The sequence below is a fragment of the Carassius gibelio genome, chromosome B21 (assembly GCF_023724105.1).
Source record: "Carassius gibelio isolate Cgi1373 ecotype wild population from Czech Republic chromosome B21, carGib1.2-hapl.c, whole genome shotgun sequence".
Lineage (NCBI taxonomy): Eukaryota > Metazoa > Chordata > Actinopteri > Cypriniformes > Cyprinidae > Carassius > Carassius gibelio.
Genome location: NC_068416.1, coordinates 16084397 through 16100067, shown reverse-complemented (window position 1 = coordinate 16100067; position 15671 = coordinate 16084397). Strand labels below are relative to the sequence as shown.

The window sequence follows — 15671 nt, the reverse complement described above, 5'->3', positions numbered from 1 at the left end:
TTGATAAATATAACGTTAAAGGTGTAGTTACATTTACATTTCATCATTTAGCAGATGCTTTTATCCAAAGCGACTTACAATGAGGACAAAAGAAACAATCCAAATCAACAAAAGAGCAATAATATGCAAGTGTTGTGACAAGTCTTGGGTAGTCTAACACAGAACACATTAGTCAGGTTTTATATATATATATATATATATATATATATATATATATATATATATATATATATATATAAAACCTTGCTATGCATTCTGTTACCAAGACTGTATGTATATATAAAACCTTGATGTTAGGTATATATATATATATATATATATATATATATATATATATATATATATATATATATATATATATATATATATATATATAAGAAAACAAGTAGATAGAATAGAAAAAGAACAGAGTGTTAGTGTTTAACTAGTGTTTAGTTAGAGGATCATTTTTTAAAATAAATATAAAACAACTTGAAAAGTGCAAAAAGAATAGAGAACTCTAGTGTTAGAGGGTCAAGTTTTAAAAATAGAGAGCAAGTAGATGGAATAGAAAGAGAATAGAGAACACTTAGAGGGATAGAGGGTTCTTTTAAAAAAGAAAAACAGAAAACGGTTATATAAAATAGAAATAGAATAGAGAGTGCAAGTGTTAGAGTCCTGCAATTTAGTGTAGGCCCTACTGTTAAATTAATATTGTTTTGCCTTTCAAATTTAAAATTTGTATTTAATTAGTTTAATAGCTGACTATTTTCAGAAAAACACATTTTCAGTCTCCTTAAAGTCTGTTATAGGGGTTTCCATAAACAGCTTTAATTAATCCCTTTTTGCACAATAGATTCATCACAAAATGTTACTCTAGTACAGGGATGTAGAGTCCTGCACAGGTTCAGGTACCCGACGGGTGACCCACAAATTTGGCTGAAACGGGTGAACACAGGGACACGGGGAAACACGGGTTCAAAACAGTCACGTGCAAACGTAAAAATAGGCCTACGTTCCACTTTTAAAAAATCACATCCGCGTGAACAGCTCCATGAGTCATTAGTTAACAGACGTAAAAGACCAGCCAGCTGTTTTTTTCCCCGTTTTTTTTCTTTTTTCGTTTATATATATATATATATATATATATATATATATATATATATATATATATATATATATATATATATATATATATATATATAATCTGAATTAAAATGTGTTTGATTTAAGCCTATTTCAAAATGTGTGTCATAAAATTATAATGCGCATACAGCTCAACTAACGCGATCATTATAAAGGTGTTTAAACAACAATACACTTCCACTTGCATGGATTTGGCAATGGGAATATCAGATATTTAATTCCATAGCTAACACATTTGTGAATATGGGCCTAATCTAGGCTATCCAAGTTTTTTTTTTTTTTTTTCATTGCATCTGAAAATGACTTTCAGATGTGAATGATTTAAAAATGGGTGCGTTCGACTTGAAGCACAACCTCAGACGGTGATATGATTCGCTCTTTTGCTGTTCTGTTTTGTTTCAGGATCAAAAATACAACAAATGAAAGCGTTTAACTGTATTTCCAACGGATGAGAACTATGCATATACATTCATAAATCAGTCAATTTTGTATTTTATTATGAGATATTTTATTCTAATGTGATCAGTGACTCAAGCACTGATGGACCAAAGAGCACGCATTTCGACATTTGCAGTAAAAACGTGAAATATAAATTCTCAGAAAATGCATTTAATACCAATATATTGAAACGTCTGTTTATATACTCCATTAATAAAGGACTCCAGACATTGGAAAAATAACAGTCCACATGCGTTTTATATTTAATATGAGGGAAATGGACATGCGTGCATGCGTGACACAAAAAATATTTAACTTTTAGGTAGCAAAATTTTTTTACTAATTCTGTCAATTACACTAAGGTTATTAGCTACATTGTCTGCTATATATTTGCTTCTTATTTATTAAATACGGGCAATTGATTGATAAAAAATTGATCAAAATTTAGATAAAATGCATAAAAAACAAATATCTTTTAAAAAGTTTTCCATAGGCCTAAATAACTTCTGTATGACCTGGCAATAAAATTCGAAAAAAAAAGTGTGTCTAATGTGATTGGCTTAACTGATTTGATTGCGGGTGCGGGTCGGGTGTCGGTTCTATTTTAAGCGGGTTGGTTCGGGTGCGGATTTTAATTAGTGCTGCTGTCGGAAAATTGGTCGGGTGCGGTTTTAAGCACTGTGGGTACGGGCGAGTGCGGATTTACAAAATCGGACCCGTGCAGCTTTCTACAGGGATGGGCAACTTTGATAGTGACGAGGGCCAGCATTTTTCCTTTATATCAAGGGGCCAGATTACTAATCCACATCCACATACCTTTTACACCATCTTAAAGTATAACTAATTTGTTTTTAAAGATTTTATTAACTAGAAAACTTTGCAGTTATGCTTATTCTGAAGGAAAACTTTGTTGTCAGTGGACAGAAATATTACCCCAACAAGAAATATTTCCCCAACAAGCCAATGTAAATATAAAAAATATTAAACAATTTTTTAAGACATTTAGAGACCTTTTTTAGGATCTGCACTTCAAATTTCAAACTTTATTCAATTTTTAAGTAAAGGGATGAGTCAAAAGTATCAATTATTATGTTCATTTAAACAATTATTATCAATACATTTTTATATATATATATATATATATCTTAGTGTGTTAATTGTTTAGATTTTTATAATGCATTTGGTTTTTGTCGATCCATCCCTGCTCTAGTATATCTTTTCACATTTTAAATGAAGAGCTGCATGGTGCTGAGATTCAGCAGTTGTGCCCTTCCCCTGGGCACTGGGTGCATGTTTCGCTGTCGTTTCCTGTGCCACACAAAGCTGTTGCAATTAGCCACGAAGCTGTGTGCCTATTGTCATCTCTGCTGATATCAGCTGCTGATGTAAGCAAGGACACCGCCTCAGGTGACCCACACTGAAACAAAGGGCCATGCACAAGGGGGAAGCCGTTGCTCATCAGCAAGTTGTTGACGGACTTCTGCCTGAACCAGTACTGGGCTTAGCAGGCTTCCAGAGGCCCTCTGAAGACTGGGAGTTGGAGGAATAGCTTGAAGATTATAATGCTCATTTTGGATCAGTTTCCACCATTTTTTTTTTCTGTCCCTGGATAAACAACCAGGACAGCTCCCTTACATCCCACCTGCTTCCTTCGTGTCTCCTCCCTTCTCAGCGAGAACATGCTCCAAACCATCTGCCTGATGGCAATCACAGCATGCATGGAGTGATGGAAACCCTCCACTTCCCTCTTAATGTCAAATAATAACCTGAAGATATTATTGCTCATTTTGATTGTGTTTTATTCGTAGACTCATGCTTCATCTCATGACTCTCTCCTCGAGTACTCAGTGCCCACTTTTAGAGGTGCTTGACAGTTCATGTTTGATAATGTTTCAAACTTCTCCACCCAAAGGCGCAGTGGCTCAATACTTATACAAAGGCTTGCTGTGCAGCAGTAAGTGTTGTGTTATTCAAGTCATTCATTTTTCTGATGGTGGAAGCACCATTTGAAGGACCTAATGTCAGCAGTATGCTGAGAAGTTTCTTTAGTGATTTATATTAAAGGCCTTGCTGTGCTTTTGTGCCAGATGAACGCCTTTAATGATGGAGAGAGTTTTTTTTTATTTTGAGGACTAAAGTGCAGTCAAACACTAACACAGTGTATTGATATAGGTCTCCTGCCCGTTTAAAGGTTCTTTACCTAAAGCCCTAACAGCAGGGATCGCAAGTACTGCGTGCTCTCTGCTCTTTCTAGTTCTTGGCTATATGAACTCAGTTTTTATAGCATGACTGAAGCCTGTGAACCTTTCACAAACCTCCTCAAAATACATTCAGCAAACTTCAAATTTCAAAATTAAAAAATCCTTTTCGAATTCATGAATTGGAATTTTATTAGTAAGGCGAGCTGTTATTTACACTAATATTATCCCAAACAAGGTTTTTTGTTTTTTTTTAAGCTGGCTGAAATATAAGATACAGTAATTTAATAAATAATTATGATGATGATAATTATAATAAATATTCATTTTCAGTGGAGGTTCTGTGAGTAAAGTGCTGCAAATTTAATAAATTATTATTTTCAAATAGTTTATCTCAGTAATATTTAATAATTTATCTATAAATTTAATGGCACATTTTGTTTACTTGTAGCTAGTTTTAGCATTTTTTTTTTTCATTTTATGGTTTTATAATTTTACGTTTATAATATTATTTTACATTTAAAAATACAAAATGATAATATTTGTATATTAATTTTAGAACTAAGTCACTTTTCATTTGACTGAAATGATAATTGTTAACATCATTAATAACAGTATTTTAAGTGATGGTTCTCTGAGTAGTGTAAGAGTGTATGTGTAAGTAGCTGCAAGTTTAATAATTTTGTGTATTCGTTTTAAATACTGTTTTTCAGATATAATTTTAGTTGGTGGTCATTTCAGAATTTCAGAAATATTAGAAACTGCTAAATGATAATATCATATAATTGTCAGGAACACAACTGGACACAGATGCAGGTTACGGTGCAGGACCAATTTATTCAAAAACCTCAAAAGAAAAAACTTCCTCCAATGAACAAAAACAGGCCGGGAAATTAGGAAAAATGTCCAACAGAAAAAGAGACTTCAAATGTCCTTGCAAAAACACCCGGCAGGGGGCGCTCAACGGCGCGGCCGCGATGATAGCGGAGAGGGGAGGAAGCCACGAGCGAACCAACGACCGTGCAAAAACTCTTCTGGGAAATGCCGGTGCCCGGTCTAGGAAATGAGGGAGGGAGGAAAAAGAAAAACAAAACAAACCAATAGCAGCAAACAGAGGCACGACAGAACACGGCTTGACAGGATCAGACAAAGTGGATACACGGGGATTGTTGCCGAACAACGATCTGGCACCGATAGGCGCGACAGACGGGAATAAATAGAGCAAGAGATGAACAGACATTGAATTCAGGTGAGCGAGGTCAAACCATTAGAAACGGAAACTGTGATAATGAGGGGGAGGGAGGAACGCCAAAGATAGGTGCAAGACGAGCGATCAAAACCAAAACAAAACACCATGTGCGCACGAAATGCAGACATATACAGAAACACACACACACACACACAAGAACGGGGTGATCAGACAGTGGACATGACAGTACCCCCCCTCCGACGGACGCCACCAGGCGCCGCAGGAAGGGGCTCACCTCGTCGCCGGTAGAAGTCCTCGACAAGTGTCCGATCCAAGATGTCCCGGGCCGGAACCCAGCTCCTCTCCTCTGGGCCATAGCCCTCCCAGTCCACAAGATATTGAAAGCCCCGACCCCTACGTCGGACATCTAGCAACCTCCGCACCGTATAGACCGGGGAGCCATCCACTAGACGGGGGGGAGGGGGGGTTGGGGCAGATGGAACAAGAGGGGAATAGAACACAGGTTTAACCCTGGAAACATTGAAAACAGGGTGCACCCGACCAAGCGTGGTAGGGAGCTTGAGCTGCACCGCCGCCGGACTCAGGACCTTCGTGATCCGGTATGGGCCAATGAACCTGGGTGCCAACTTGCGTGAGGCTACCCTGAGAGGCAGGTCCTTGGTAGAGAGCCATACCCTTTGACCACACACATAGCGGGGAGCAGGAGTTCGGTGACGGTCGGCCGCTGCTTTAGTCCGCCTATTAGCCTGGGCCAAGGCCGCCTTGGCCCTCTTCCAGGTGCGGCGACACCGTCGGACAAAGGCCAAAGCAGACGGGACCGCAGCCTCGGGTTCCTGTGTGGGAAACAAGGGAGGTTGATAACCGACAGAACACTGGAATGGGGACATACCTGTGGCAGAAACAGGAAGGGAGTTATGGGCGTATTCTACCCAGGACAGCTGTTGACACCAGGAGCCGGGATTGTGGGATGCCAGGCAGCGAAGAGAACGTTCCAAATCCTGGTTTGCCCGCTCGGACTGCCCGTTGGTCTGGGGATGGAATCCTGAAGACAGACTCGTAGAGGCCCCGATCTGCCGACAGAATTCCCTCCAAAACCGAGAGACAAACTGGGGACCCCTATCAGAGACCACGTTGACCGGAAGACCATGAATCCGGAATACATGATCAACCATCACCTGAGCAGTCTCTTTGGCTGAGGGGAGCTTGGGAAGGGGAATGAAATGGGCCGCCTTAGAGAAACGGTCCACCACCGTAAGAATGACGGTGTTACCCTTGGATTCCGGAAGGCCAGTGACAAAATCAAGGGCCAAATGTGACCAGGGGCGGGAAGGGATGGGCAATGGGTGGAGCAGACCAACGGGAGGCGCGTTGGAAGTCTTGTTCTGAGCGCACACCGAGCAGGCAGCCACGAACTGCCTGACATCCTTGGCCATGGATGGCCACCAGAATCGCTGACGGATGGCAGCCAGCGACCTCCGGACTCCTGGATGACAGACTAGCCTGGATGAGTGACCCCACTGGATGACTTCAGAGCGCAACTTGGTGGGAACAAACAGATTACCCGCTGGGCACCCCTTCGGCACAGGCCCCTTAAGTAGGGCCTCCTCTACTCGTCTCTCGATGTCCCAAGAGAGGGATGCCACCACCACCCCTTTGGGCAAGATAGTGTCTGCTGACTCCCCTCCCCCAGGAGCCTCGAAGAGACGAGAAAGAGCATCGGGCTTAACATTCTTTGACCCGGGCCTGTAAGACAGTGAGAAATTGAACCGGCCAAAGAAGAGGGCCCAGCGAGCCTGTCGAGAGGTCAGCCTCCTGGCCGAACGGACATACTCGAGGTTCTTGTGATCCGTCCAGACCAGGAAGGGCTGAGCCGCGCCCTCCAACCAGTGACGCCACTCCCCCAAAGCCAGCCTGACCGCCAACAACTCCCGATTACCTATGTCGTAATTCCGTTCTGGGGGACTCAGGCGGTGGGAGAAGAAGGCGCAGGGATGCACCTTTCCATCCTCGTGCGACCGCTGAGATAGGACCGCGCCCACTCCGACATCGGAGGCATCCACCTCAACAATGAATTGCCGTTCAGGGTCTGGAATAGACAAGACAGGAGCAGAGATAAAACGGGACTTTAATCTATCAAAGGCCTCCTGTGCTCCAGTATTCCACTTGAACGGTACCTTGGGAGAGGTGAGTGCCGTTAAAGGTGCAGCAATCTGACCAAAGTTCCGGATGAACCGCCGATAGAAGTTGGCAAACCCCAGGAACCGCTGCAGAGCTTTACGAGAGTCAGGAGCTGGCCACTCGGCAACGGCCCTTACCTTACAGGGGTCGGCTTTGATCTCCCCCGCAGAAACAACGAACCCCAGGAACGGAACCGACTGGGCATGGAAGACGCACTTCTCCGCCTTAACATAGAGCTGGTTCTCCAGCAGCCGTTGTAACACCTGGCGAACATGCTGAGTGTGTACCTGCAGAGATGGGGAGAATATCAAGATATCATCAAGATACACGAAGACAAAGCGATTCACCATGTCTCTCAACACGTCATTAACCAGGGCCTGGAAGACAGCTGGGGCATTGGTCAGACCGAATGGTAGGACCCGGTACTCAAAGTGTCCCGTAGGTGTGTTGAAAGCTGTCTTCCACTCATCCCCCTCACGTATGCGAATAAGGTGATAGGCATTCCGAAGGTCTAGCTTGGTGAAGACCTTGGCTCCCTGCAATAACTCAAAGGCAGATGACATTAGAGGCAAGGGGTACCTGTTTTTAATAGTGATGTCATTCAGGCCTCGATAATCTATACAAGGACGCAAGGAGCCGTCCTTCTTCTTGACAAAGAAGAACCCAGCACCTGCAGGAGATGAAGAGGGTCGGATGAGACCGGCTTTGAGGGATTCATTAATATATTTGTCCATGGCCTCTCTTTCAGGGCCTGAAAGGGAAAACAAGTGACCCTTGGGCGGAGAAGTGCCTGGGAGGAGCTCGATGGCACAGTCATAAGGGCGATGTGGAGGTAAGGAGGTGGCCCGGGACTTACTAAACACCTGGCACAGGTCGTGGTACTCCACCGGGACCCCCTTCAAATCAGCAGCCTCCACCTGCAAGACAGGACACACAGACACAGGAAAAGAGGCAGCACCCAGACAAGACGCAAGACAAAACTTACTCCAAGACAGGACAGAGTTGTTGGACCAATCCACGTGAGGGCCATGTTGCACCAACCACGGGTGCCCCAGAACTATGGGAGCACTCGGGGATTCAAGAAGGTACAGCGTGGTCACCTCCCGGTGATTGCCCGAGACTATAAGATTAACAGGGGGAGTGGCATATGAGACAGTGGTTATTAAAGTGCCATTCAATGAACGGGCAGGAATAGGTTTGGGAAGAGGAATGGAAGGAATTCCCCAACGGGTGGCTAGAGAGAGGTCCATAAAGTTGCCCTCAGCTCCCGAGTCAACCAGTGCTGTACAGGAGTTAAGGACACCACCAAACTGAATAGAGACAGGAAGGAGAGTGCGAGAGGAGGGGGGATGTAATAAAGGGGTAGCGCTCACCAGGATCCCCCTCTTTACTGGTGAGCCTTGACTTTTAGTGGACAGCCCACTGCGAAGTGACCTGATTTGCCGCAATACAGACATAGTCCTAGGGCGAGGCGTTGCTGCTTTTGTTGAGGAGTGAGCCGAAGGCGCCCCACCTGCATAGGCTCAGGCTCAGTGGTTTCTGTGGGGGAGACAGATGACGACTCCTCAGTCCTCCAGGGTGCACGAACTGCCAGGCGCTGACGACGGCGGTGAAGGCGACCCTCGATGCGCAACGCCATGTTAACCAGATCGTCAAAGTCACGTGGCAGGTCCTGAGTGGCCAGCTCATCCTGGATGTCATCCTCTAGCCCAGCACGGAACATAGCTCGACAGGCCCCCTCATTCCAGTCGCAGGTCGCTGCAAGAGTCTTAAAATGAATGGCATAGTCCGTCACTGAGCGACCCGCCTGACGGAGCCGTGCTAGCTGGTCAGCCGCTTCCTGACCTCTTGCAGAGCGGTCGAACAGTCTCTCCATCTCCTGGCGGAAATCTTTAAAAGAAGCACAACAGGGAGCTTTGGTCTCCCAGATGGAGGTTCCCCAGTCTCTGGCCTTGCCGGTCAGAAGAGTCAAAACAAAAGCCACTTTGGACATCTCAAGTGCGTATGTGCGTGGCTGCAAGGCAAACACCACAGAACACTGGGACAAGAAGGCCCGGCAGGAATTGGGGTCCCCATCATAGGGTGGTGGGTTATTGCATCGGGGCTCAGGCTCATGGTGAGAAAGATGGTGAACTGCACCACCCTGAGGAGCCTCTCGTTGCAGCTCTTGGATCCGGTTGGTCAACTCAGCCACTTGGTTGGCTAAGAACTCCATCTCCCTTGTGGTATTCGTGAGTCTGGCTTCGTGTTGGCCCAAAAGAACACCCTGCTGGGTGACTGCGGTTCTGACAGAGTCTGTACCTGCTGTGTCCATCTTGGCCAGATCGTTCTGTCAGGAACACAACTGGACACAGATGCAGGTTACGGTGCAGGACCAATTTATTCAAAAACCTCAAAAGAAAAAACTTCCTCCAATGAACAAAAACAGGCCGGGAAATTAGGAAAAATGTCCAACAGAAAAAGAGACTTCAAATGTCCTTGCAAAAACACCCGGCAGGGGGCGCTCAACGGCGCGGCCGCGATGATAGCGGAGAGGGGAGGAAGCCACGAGCGAACCAACGACCGTGCAAAAACTCTTCTGGGAAATGCCGGTGCCCGGTCTAGGAAATGAGGGAGGGAGGAAAAAGAAAAACAAAACAAACCAATAGCAGCAAACAGAGGCACGACAGAACACGGCTTGACAGGATCAGACAAAGTGGATACACGGGGATTGTTGCCGAACAACGATCTGGCACCGATAGGCGCGACAGACGGGAATAAATAGAGCAAGAGATGAACAGACATTGAATTCAGGTGAGCGAGGTCAAACCATTAGAAACGGAAACTGTGATAATGAGGGGGAGGGAGGAACGCCAAAGATAGGTGCAAGACGAGCGATCAAAACCAAAACAAAACACCATGTGCGCACGAAATGCAGACATATACAGAAACACACACACACACACACAAGAACGGGGTGATCAGACAGTGGACATGACAATAATATACAAATTATATCACTCATAATCACTTTAAAATTAGGCTTTTATCTTTTGAGAAGCGTTTGCTTTGATTTTGATTTGCAGTCTTCACAGTTTACAGTATATGAAAGACAGACCACATGAAAAAAAAATATTTGTAATTACACAGGTCATTCCAACCTCTGTAAGAATAATATAGTAATACATTAAATGTTTAGTCAAGTTCATACTCCTTTTATTCTAGTCTAGTTTTAGTTTATGAAAACTGATGACATTTCAGTCTAGTTTTAGTTTATGAAAACTGATGACATTTTAGTCTATTTTAGTCAATGAAAATTGTATTTTAGTCTCTTTTTAGTAATGCTATTCTATTTAACACAGTCAATATAGTACAAGTACTTAGTAGTAGAGATGAAACCAACATTATCTTTTAACCAAACCCATTTCAAACCAGGTTATCTTATTATATTATTGTTACCTCAAGAATACATCCATTTCAGACACGGAAGACTCTCTGATTTGAATTTACAACAATTATTTTACCAGCCAAACATGTTAAAAGTACACACACACATAAATTTAAATAAAAACAGTATATAAAATAAAATAAACTCTGCTAATTTTTCTCCCAAAGATGAACCCCGGCTGGCCGGCCATCTGTCCCTTTCTCTCTGCAGTGTTGCCGGAAGTTCGCTTTGAGTGTGCAAACTCATTTCGTCTGGCGGAGTGCACTCCATTTTTTGTAACTTTCACATAGCTCTGGATTCCAACATCCAACATGCGATTCTAGCCGAACATGCACGTTTGTGTGAAACAGAAGCAGTTTAATGTGAAGTTCAAATTCCACGAATTTTTGACGGAAAACATTTTTTTTTATTTTACTTTAGTTTAAGATTGTTTTAAGTTTGTACATAAATTATTAATTCATCAACTCATTCATCACAAGACTTGTACTGGCAAATGACTTCTTCTCACCGATAATTTCCCAGCGGTTTTAGAGGACAATTACTCTTCATTGCTCCCCTGTTGTTTCAAAGAATAGTACAATGGTGAACGCGACAAGTATAAAAGACTCGTCCGATTGGAAAGGTGCGCTCACAATCAGTGGAGCCAGATGAAAGTATAAATCCTGATTAACTTTGCTTGTTGTCGTCTTCTAAATAATGCCGCGAGTGGGGCTTGAGGAAGTAACGTTACTTTCGTCTGCGCAGTGCGACCTGATGCAGCCCTTGAAGTGAGACTCAGGAAACAGAAATACTGCAAAATAATGATAATGAGACTAAACGAGATGAAATACCATTATAACATTTCGTTTAGTCTCATTTTGGTCAATGAAAATGAAGAGACATTTTAGCATATTTTTTCATTTTGTAAACCACATTTAGTTTCAATTTTATTCGTCAACAATATTGCATTATACATTTAATTATAGTCATCGTCACATGACCAGCATTTTACGTTGCGTCATGTGATAAAGGTTTGTTGACGCCGATATTTAGTCATAATTTTCGTTAACGAATGCAACACTACACTGCAAGTCGCATTGGATAAAAATAGCTTTCTAAATGGCAAACAATTAAAAACTGAAATGTTAAATGTTAATCCCAGCATTCATACAGTAATTCATTTCTGTTTTACTTTTAAGTGACACACTCATGTTTTAATCCAAGAAGCACTCCATCCAAAAGCAAGCAGTGCTCTTGATCTCCATCTTGTGATCCAGTGAGCGTGCATCACTCATCTACCTTTGCACAGAAAATGCTTGGTATTCTATGCATCATCTGCACTGCTTCTTTCCATCGATCTCTGATAAATATTGAGGAATACTCAACTGAATCATCAAAGCAACAAGTGGATTAGGACTAGATCCTATCTAATCGAGCTGAGAGACACCAAGTTATGCTTTAAGGGCAAAGTTTGTGTTGCCCTAACAGTGATTGACATCTCTAATGTTTCTTCCTATAACGAGCACCTCTGCATCACGGCTCTACTGGTGTGTTTGAAGTGCTCTCTGCCCTAAGGTAATGCACCAGGATAAGGGCTCACATTCCTCATGTTATGCGTTCACTTCCATATTTCAGTCGAGGCATTCAGCTCAAAGCAGAAAGGTAGTCTTGAATTCCTCTTTTATATCAGAGGAATTACCTGGAGCAGTAATGCAGGTTTACACTGATTTATCAACATTTTAAAAGGGCAGAGGCCTTCTGAAGTGTTTTAATGACCAATTACATACAATCATTTCAAAGGCATTCGGTTGGCATTCGGTTGGCATTCATATACAAGTCTGCATCATATTAATTTGTCATATATAATAGTGATTTGGCTTAAAAGTCAGTCCATGTGATTTTAATGTTTACTTTTGGCAAGGGCGAGCATATGAAAATGTAATTTTATGTTTTAGTTATTATTTATAGAGAGTCTTGTGGTCTCGCTATATTGATCAAGGGTGCAGCAGTGACTGTCAGCACCATTTGAAAATGATCTGCGTTTATAAAGCAGTACACAACAGCGATTCAAGCATGCCCAGTTTAGACATTTTTTGATTCTTAAGAGCTAAAATCTGATCCCACCACAGAATCATATTCCTCTTCCTCAATGCCAGAATTCCTCTTGTAATAGAGCTTTATAATCAGTTCAGCTAGCACGCTAAGCTGTTAACTAAAAATACAAAATAGCAATAACAAAATAACATTAAATTTGAATATGACCAATTTTAGCTCTTGTAATATAATTCTGTTGTAATTTTTCAGTTATTGGTTAGAAATGGTATATATTTTGAATATAATAAAACATTTTAATTGAAAGGGAAAATATGGTAACTAAATAAGGAAAATAACGTTCTTCTGAGGAACATGAACAATTATATTTTTAAGGATGTCTCATTTTATGTCTTTTATTTTGTCCATACAACGATACTTTATGGGGCCCAGTGCAGTTTTGAACCCATTGCATATTTGAACTTTCATTGCATATATAAAAACATATTTTTTGTTTATTTTACATAAGAAAGTCATACAGGTTTCTAATAGCACAATGTTGACTTAATGAAATTTTTTTGGATGAACTATCCCTAAAATTACCACATTTTCAGGATTACTAATATTTACCATTCTAAACAGGCACTAAACAGAGTAGCCATAGAAATCTCAGTCTAAGCTATTAAAATGGTTTTGTTGAGGAAGGTGGATTGGAATCTGTACGATTCTTTTTAACAAGGTAATTTTGACACCCATAGTCTTTGCTGTGTGTGATGATGCTCTGTTTGTTTGATGTGCAGAACATTTGATTTTGTTCTCTAGTCATTCTCTTGTGAGCTTGTTTCAAAGTGTTGGTCATTGTTGTAATTGTGTGTAAATGCTTGCTTATCAGTTCCATTTGTTTTTTTCCCCCATTTCTCCTTTTTATGCATGCTGTTCCTCCTGTTTCCCTCCTCCTTCCTCTACACCGCACCTCCTCTCCTCGTATGCTCAGACGCTGCGCCCAGCACTGAAGCCGCAGCTCACGGTTGGTACCTCTCCCTCCTTCTTCTGCCAGCACAGCATGGCATTCTCTGCATGCCAGCTGAGTACTGTACAGCATGTAACGGCGACATGCACAGGATGCGGGAATGAGACTAATGTGTATTTGCTGTATATGTGTCTGTCTGTCCGTCCGTATGTCACATCCTTTATCCCTATCGCCGTTCACCCGCAACGACCCACCCATTCGCCACGGCTCTCCTCTGGGAGTTTTAATCAGACCAATCGCCGTGTAATCCCAGCCCACGTCTCGCATCCACCCCTCCTGCATGAGCCCTTCTCGAGTCCTTGTTGCCATTTTTGACTTCTCACCTTTTCGAGTCCTCACACAGTTCCCAACAGACACTCGTAATCCACCCGCAATCATTTTTCATGAATTTAAATGACGTCCAAATGGCTGTTTTTGATTTCTGAGAAATCAACGGAGAGCCTTTTCTCTACACGACGCAGATGGCATTGTACTCCACCTTGGTGCGCCAGCTCCACTCGCAAATCACAGAACGGGGACCATTTGCATAGCTCACGGGCTTTATTGTGTTTTACAATATACCACGAAAGCGCTTTCTCAATTCATTAAGCCCTTTATCCTCGTTCTCAGTTTGTTGTGGCAGATGCTTGTGTAAATGTGTTAGATTTAGTATAAAGGCTTTTCATGATACTGTGTAATTATGTCACCTGTGCCTTGTGAAACACCCTCTAATGATTTAATTAGCTTTCGTGTTTTGGCTCGCACCAGATCACACCTCAAAATGGACACTTTTCTGCACCCCTGGCAACCTCACAAACTGACCAAGTTGTTTGTTTACATATATATCTGCGACTTCCCATATGGAAAAGGTTAAACCAAAAACAAGCGGCAGAAGATCTAAAGGTTAGGGCTATTCTTTTGCATTTGCATAGTTTGGATGTGCCTACAGAACATGGTCAGGTTTGACTGTGTACCAGAGCCATAATTGAGCTTTTGTACAGTTCACTGCATTTCTAAATACCATGTCACAAGGCCAATGTTAACCTTGTACAGTTATATCAGCTTGGCAGTGATGTATAACTGAATCACTGTACGCTATTCCAATAATCCAAAGCAGTTTTTGATCCTACAAAAGGTTTTCGGTTATGGAGAGAGAACACAAGGTAAACCCAGGGGGCTTTGTCTCATGACACAAATTGTTTTTAAATGTAGTGCTTCTTATCTTTGTGTTCTCTAGATGTGACATTGAGCATTTTTGGTCTGGCTTTTATGTTGTTGCGGAACTGTGAAAAGGGTTAGTCATCTCAATGGTTCCTGTCATCTCTTTCATTATCGAAATGGACAGGAAATGCCTTGTTTGTAAAATGTCAAGCATGTTCATCCATTCTTTAATCCGACTGTAGAATTGGTGTCCTGACCTGTTGCAAATGTGTGTTTCTGCTAATGCCAAGATGCTTGTTTGTGTTTGAAACAGCACTCCGCACCCTGTGGTAAAAATGCATGAGAATTAAGTCACATTATTTCCAGAATAAAGACGTCTAGTCTAGTCTAGCACAGGGAGCCGCTCATGATGGCAGAGCAAAGCATCTATGTTCCTCCTCAGAAGATCCTCGCATTTGCATCTTGTCACACCTTGTGTGTTTTATGTGGTTCGCTTTTGTAGCTAATACACATACTCTGTTTACCATCTTATTTTCCTGGGTGCGCTACTCTCACTGTTCAGGAGATTTCTCTTCTCTCTGATAACAGTCTTTTTTACCCTCTCTGGTGTAGCCTAGCAACAAGCTGCTCAAGCAATAAGTGGGGTTTTCAGCAGAGGTTGAGGTAGGAGTTTGACATAGTGGGCAAGATTCCTTGCTAGAACAGAAAGCTACAGCAATGCCACAGAAAACAGTCTTATTTGTGTATTTGTATCGCATTCATTCAAGCTTTTTACTGTTTCTTAGTCTTTTTGTCCACACACTATTTTGCAAAATAATCATTGAAAAAAAATCACCTTGCATTCTTTGCAAACTATGCACAGTCCAACTTTATATTAGTTGGCCTTAACTACTATATACTTACATAAATAAATAT

At 42.1% G+C, this 15671-nt stretch overlaps 1 protein-coding gene across 4 annotated transcripts in view; it reads left to right on the top strand.

The window, feature by feature from the left end:
- Nucleotides 1–15671, top strand: part of LOC127985868 (cell adhesion molecule 1) — a 296550-nt gene that overhangs the window by 259893 nt on the left and 20986 nt on the right. For 2 of the 4 annotated variants that reach the window (XM_052588073.1, XM_052588072.1), the window contains one exon: nt 13581–13613. The exons of the other annotated variants lie outside the window; for them this stretch is intronic. In XM_052588073.1, the coding sequence (XP_052444033.1) occupies nt 13581–13613 (33 nt within the window). The remainder of the gene's footprint in view (nt 1–13580; nt 13614–15671) is intronic. 4 annotated transcript variants of the gene reach the window in all.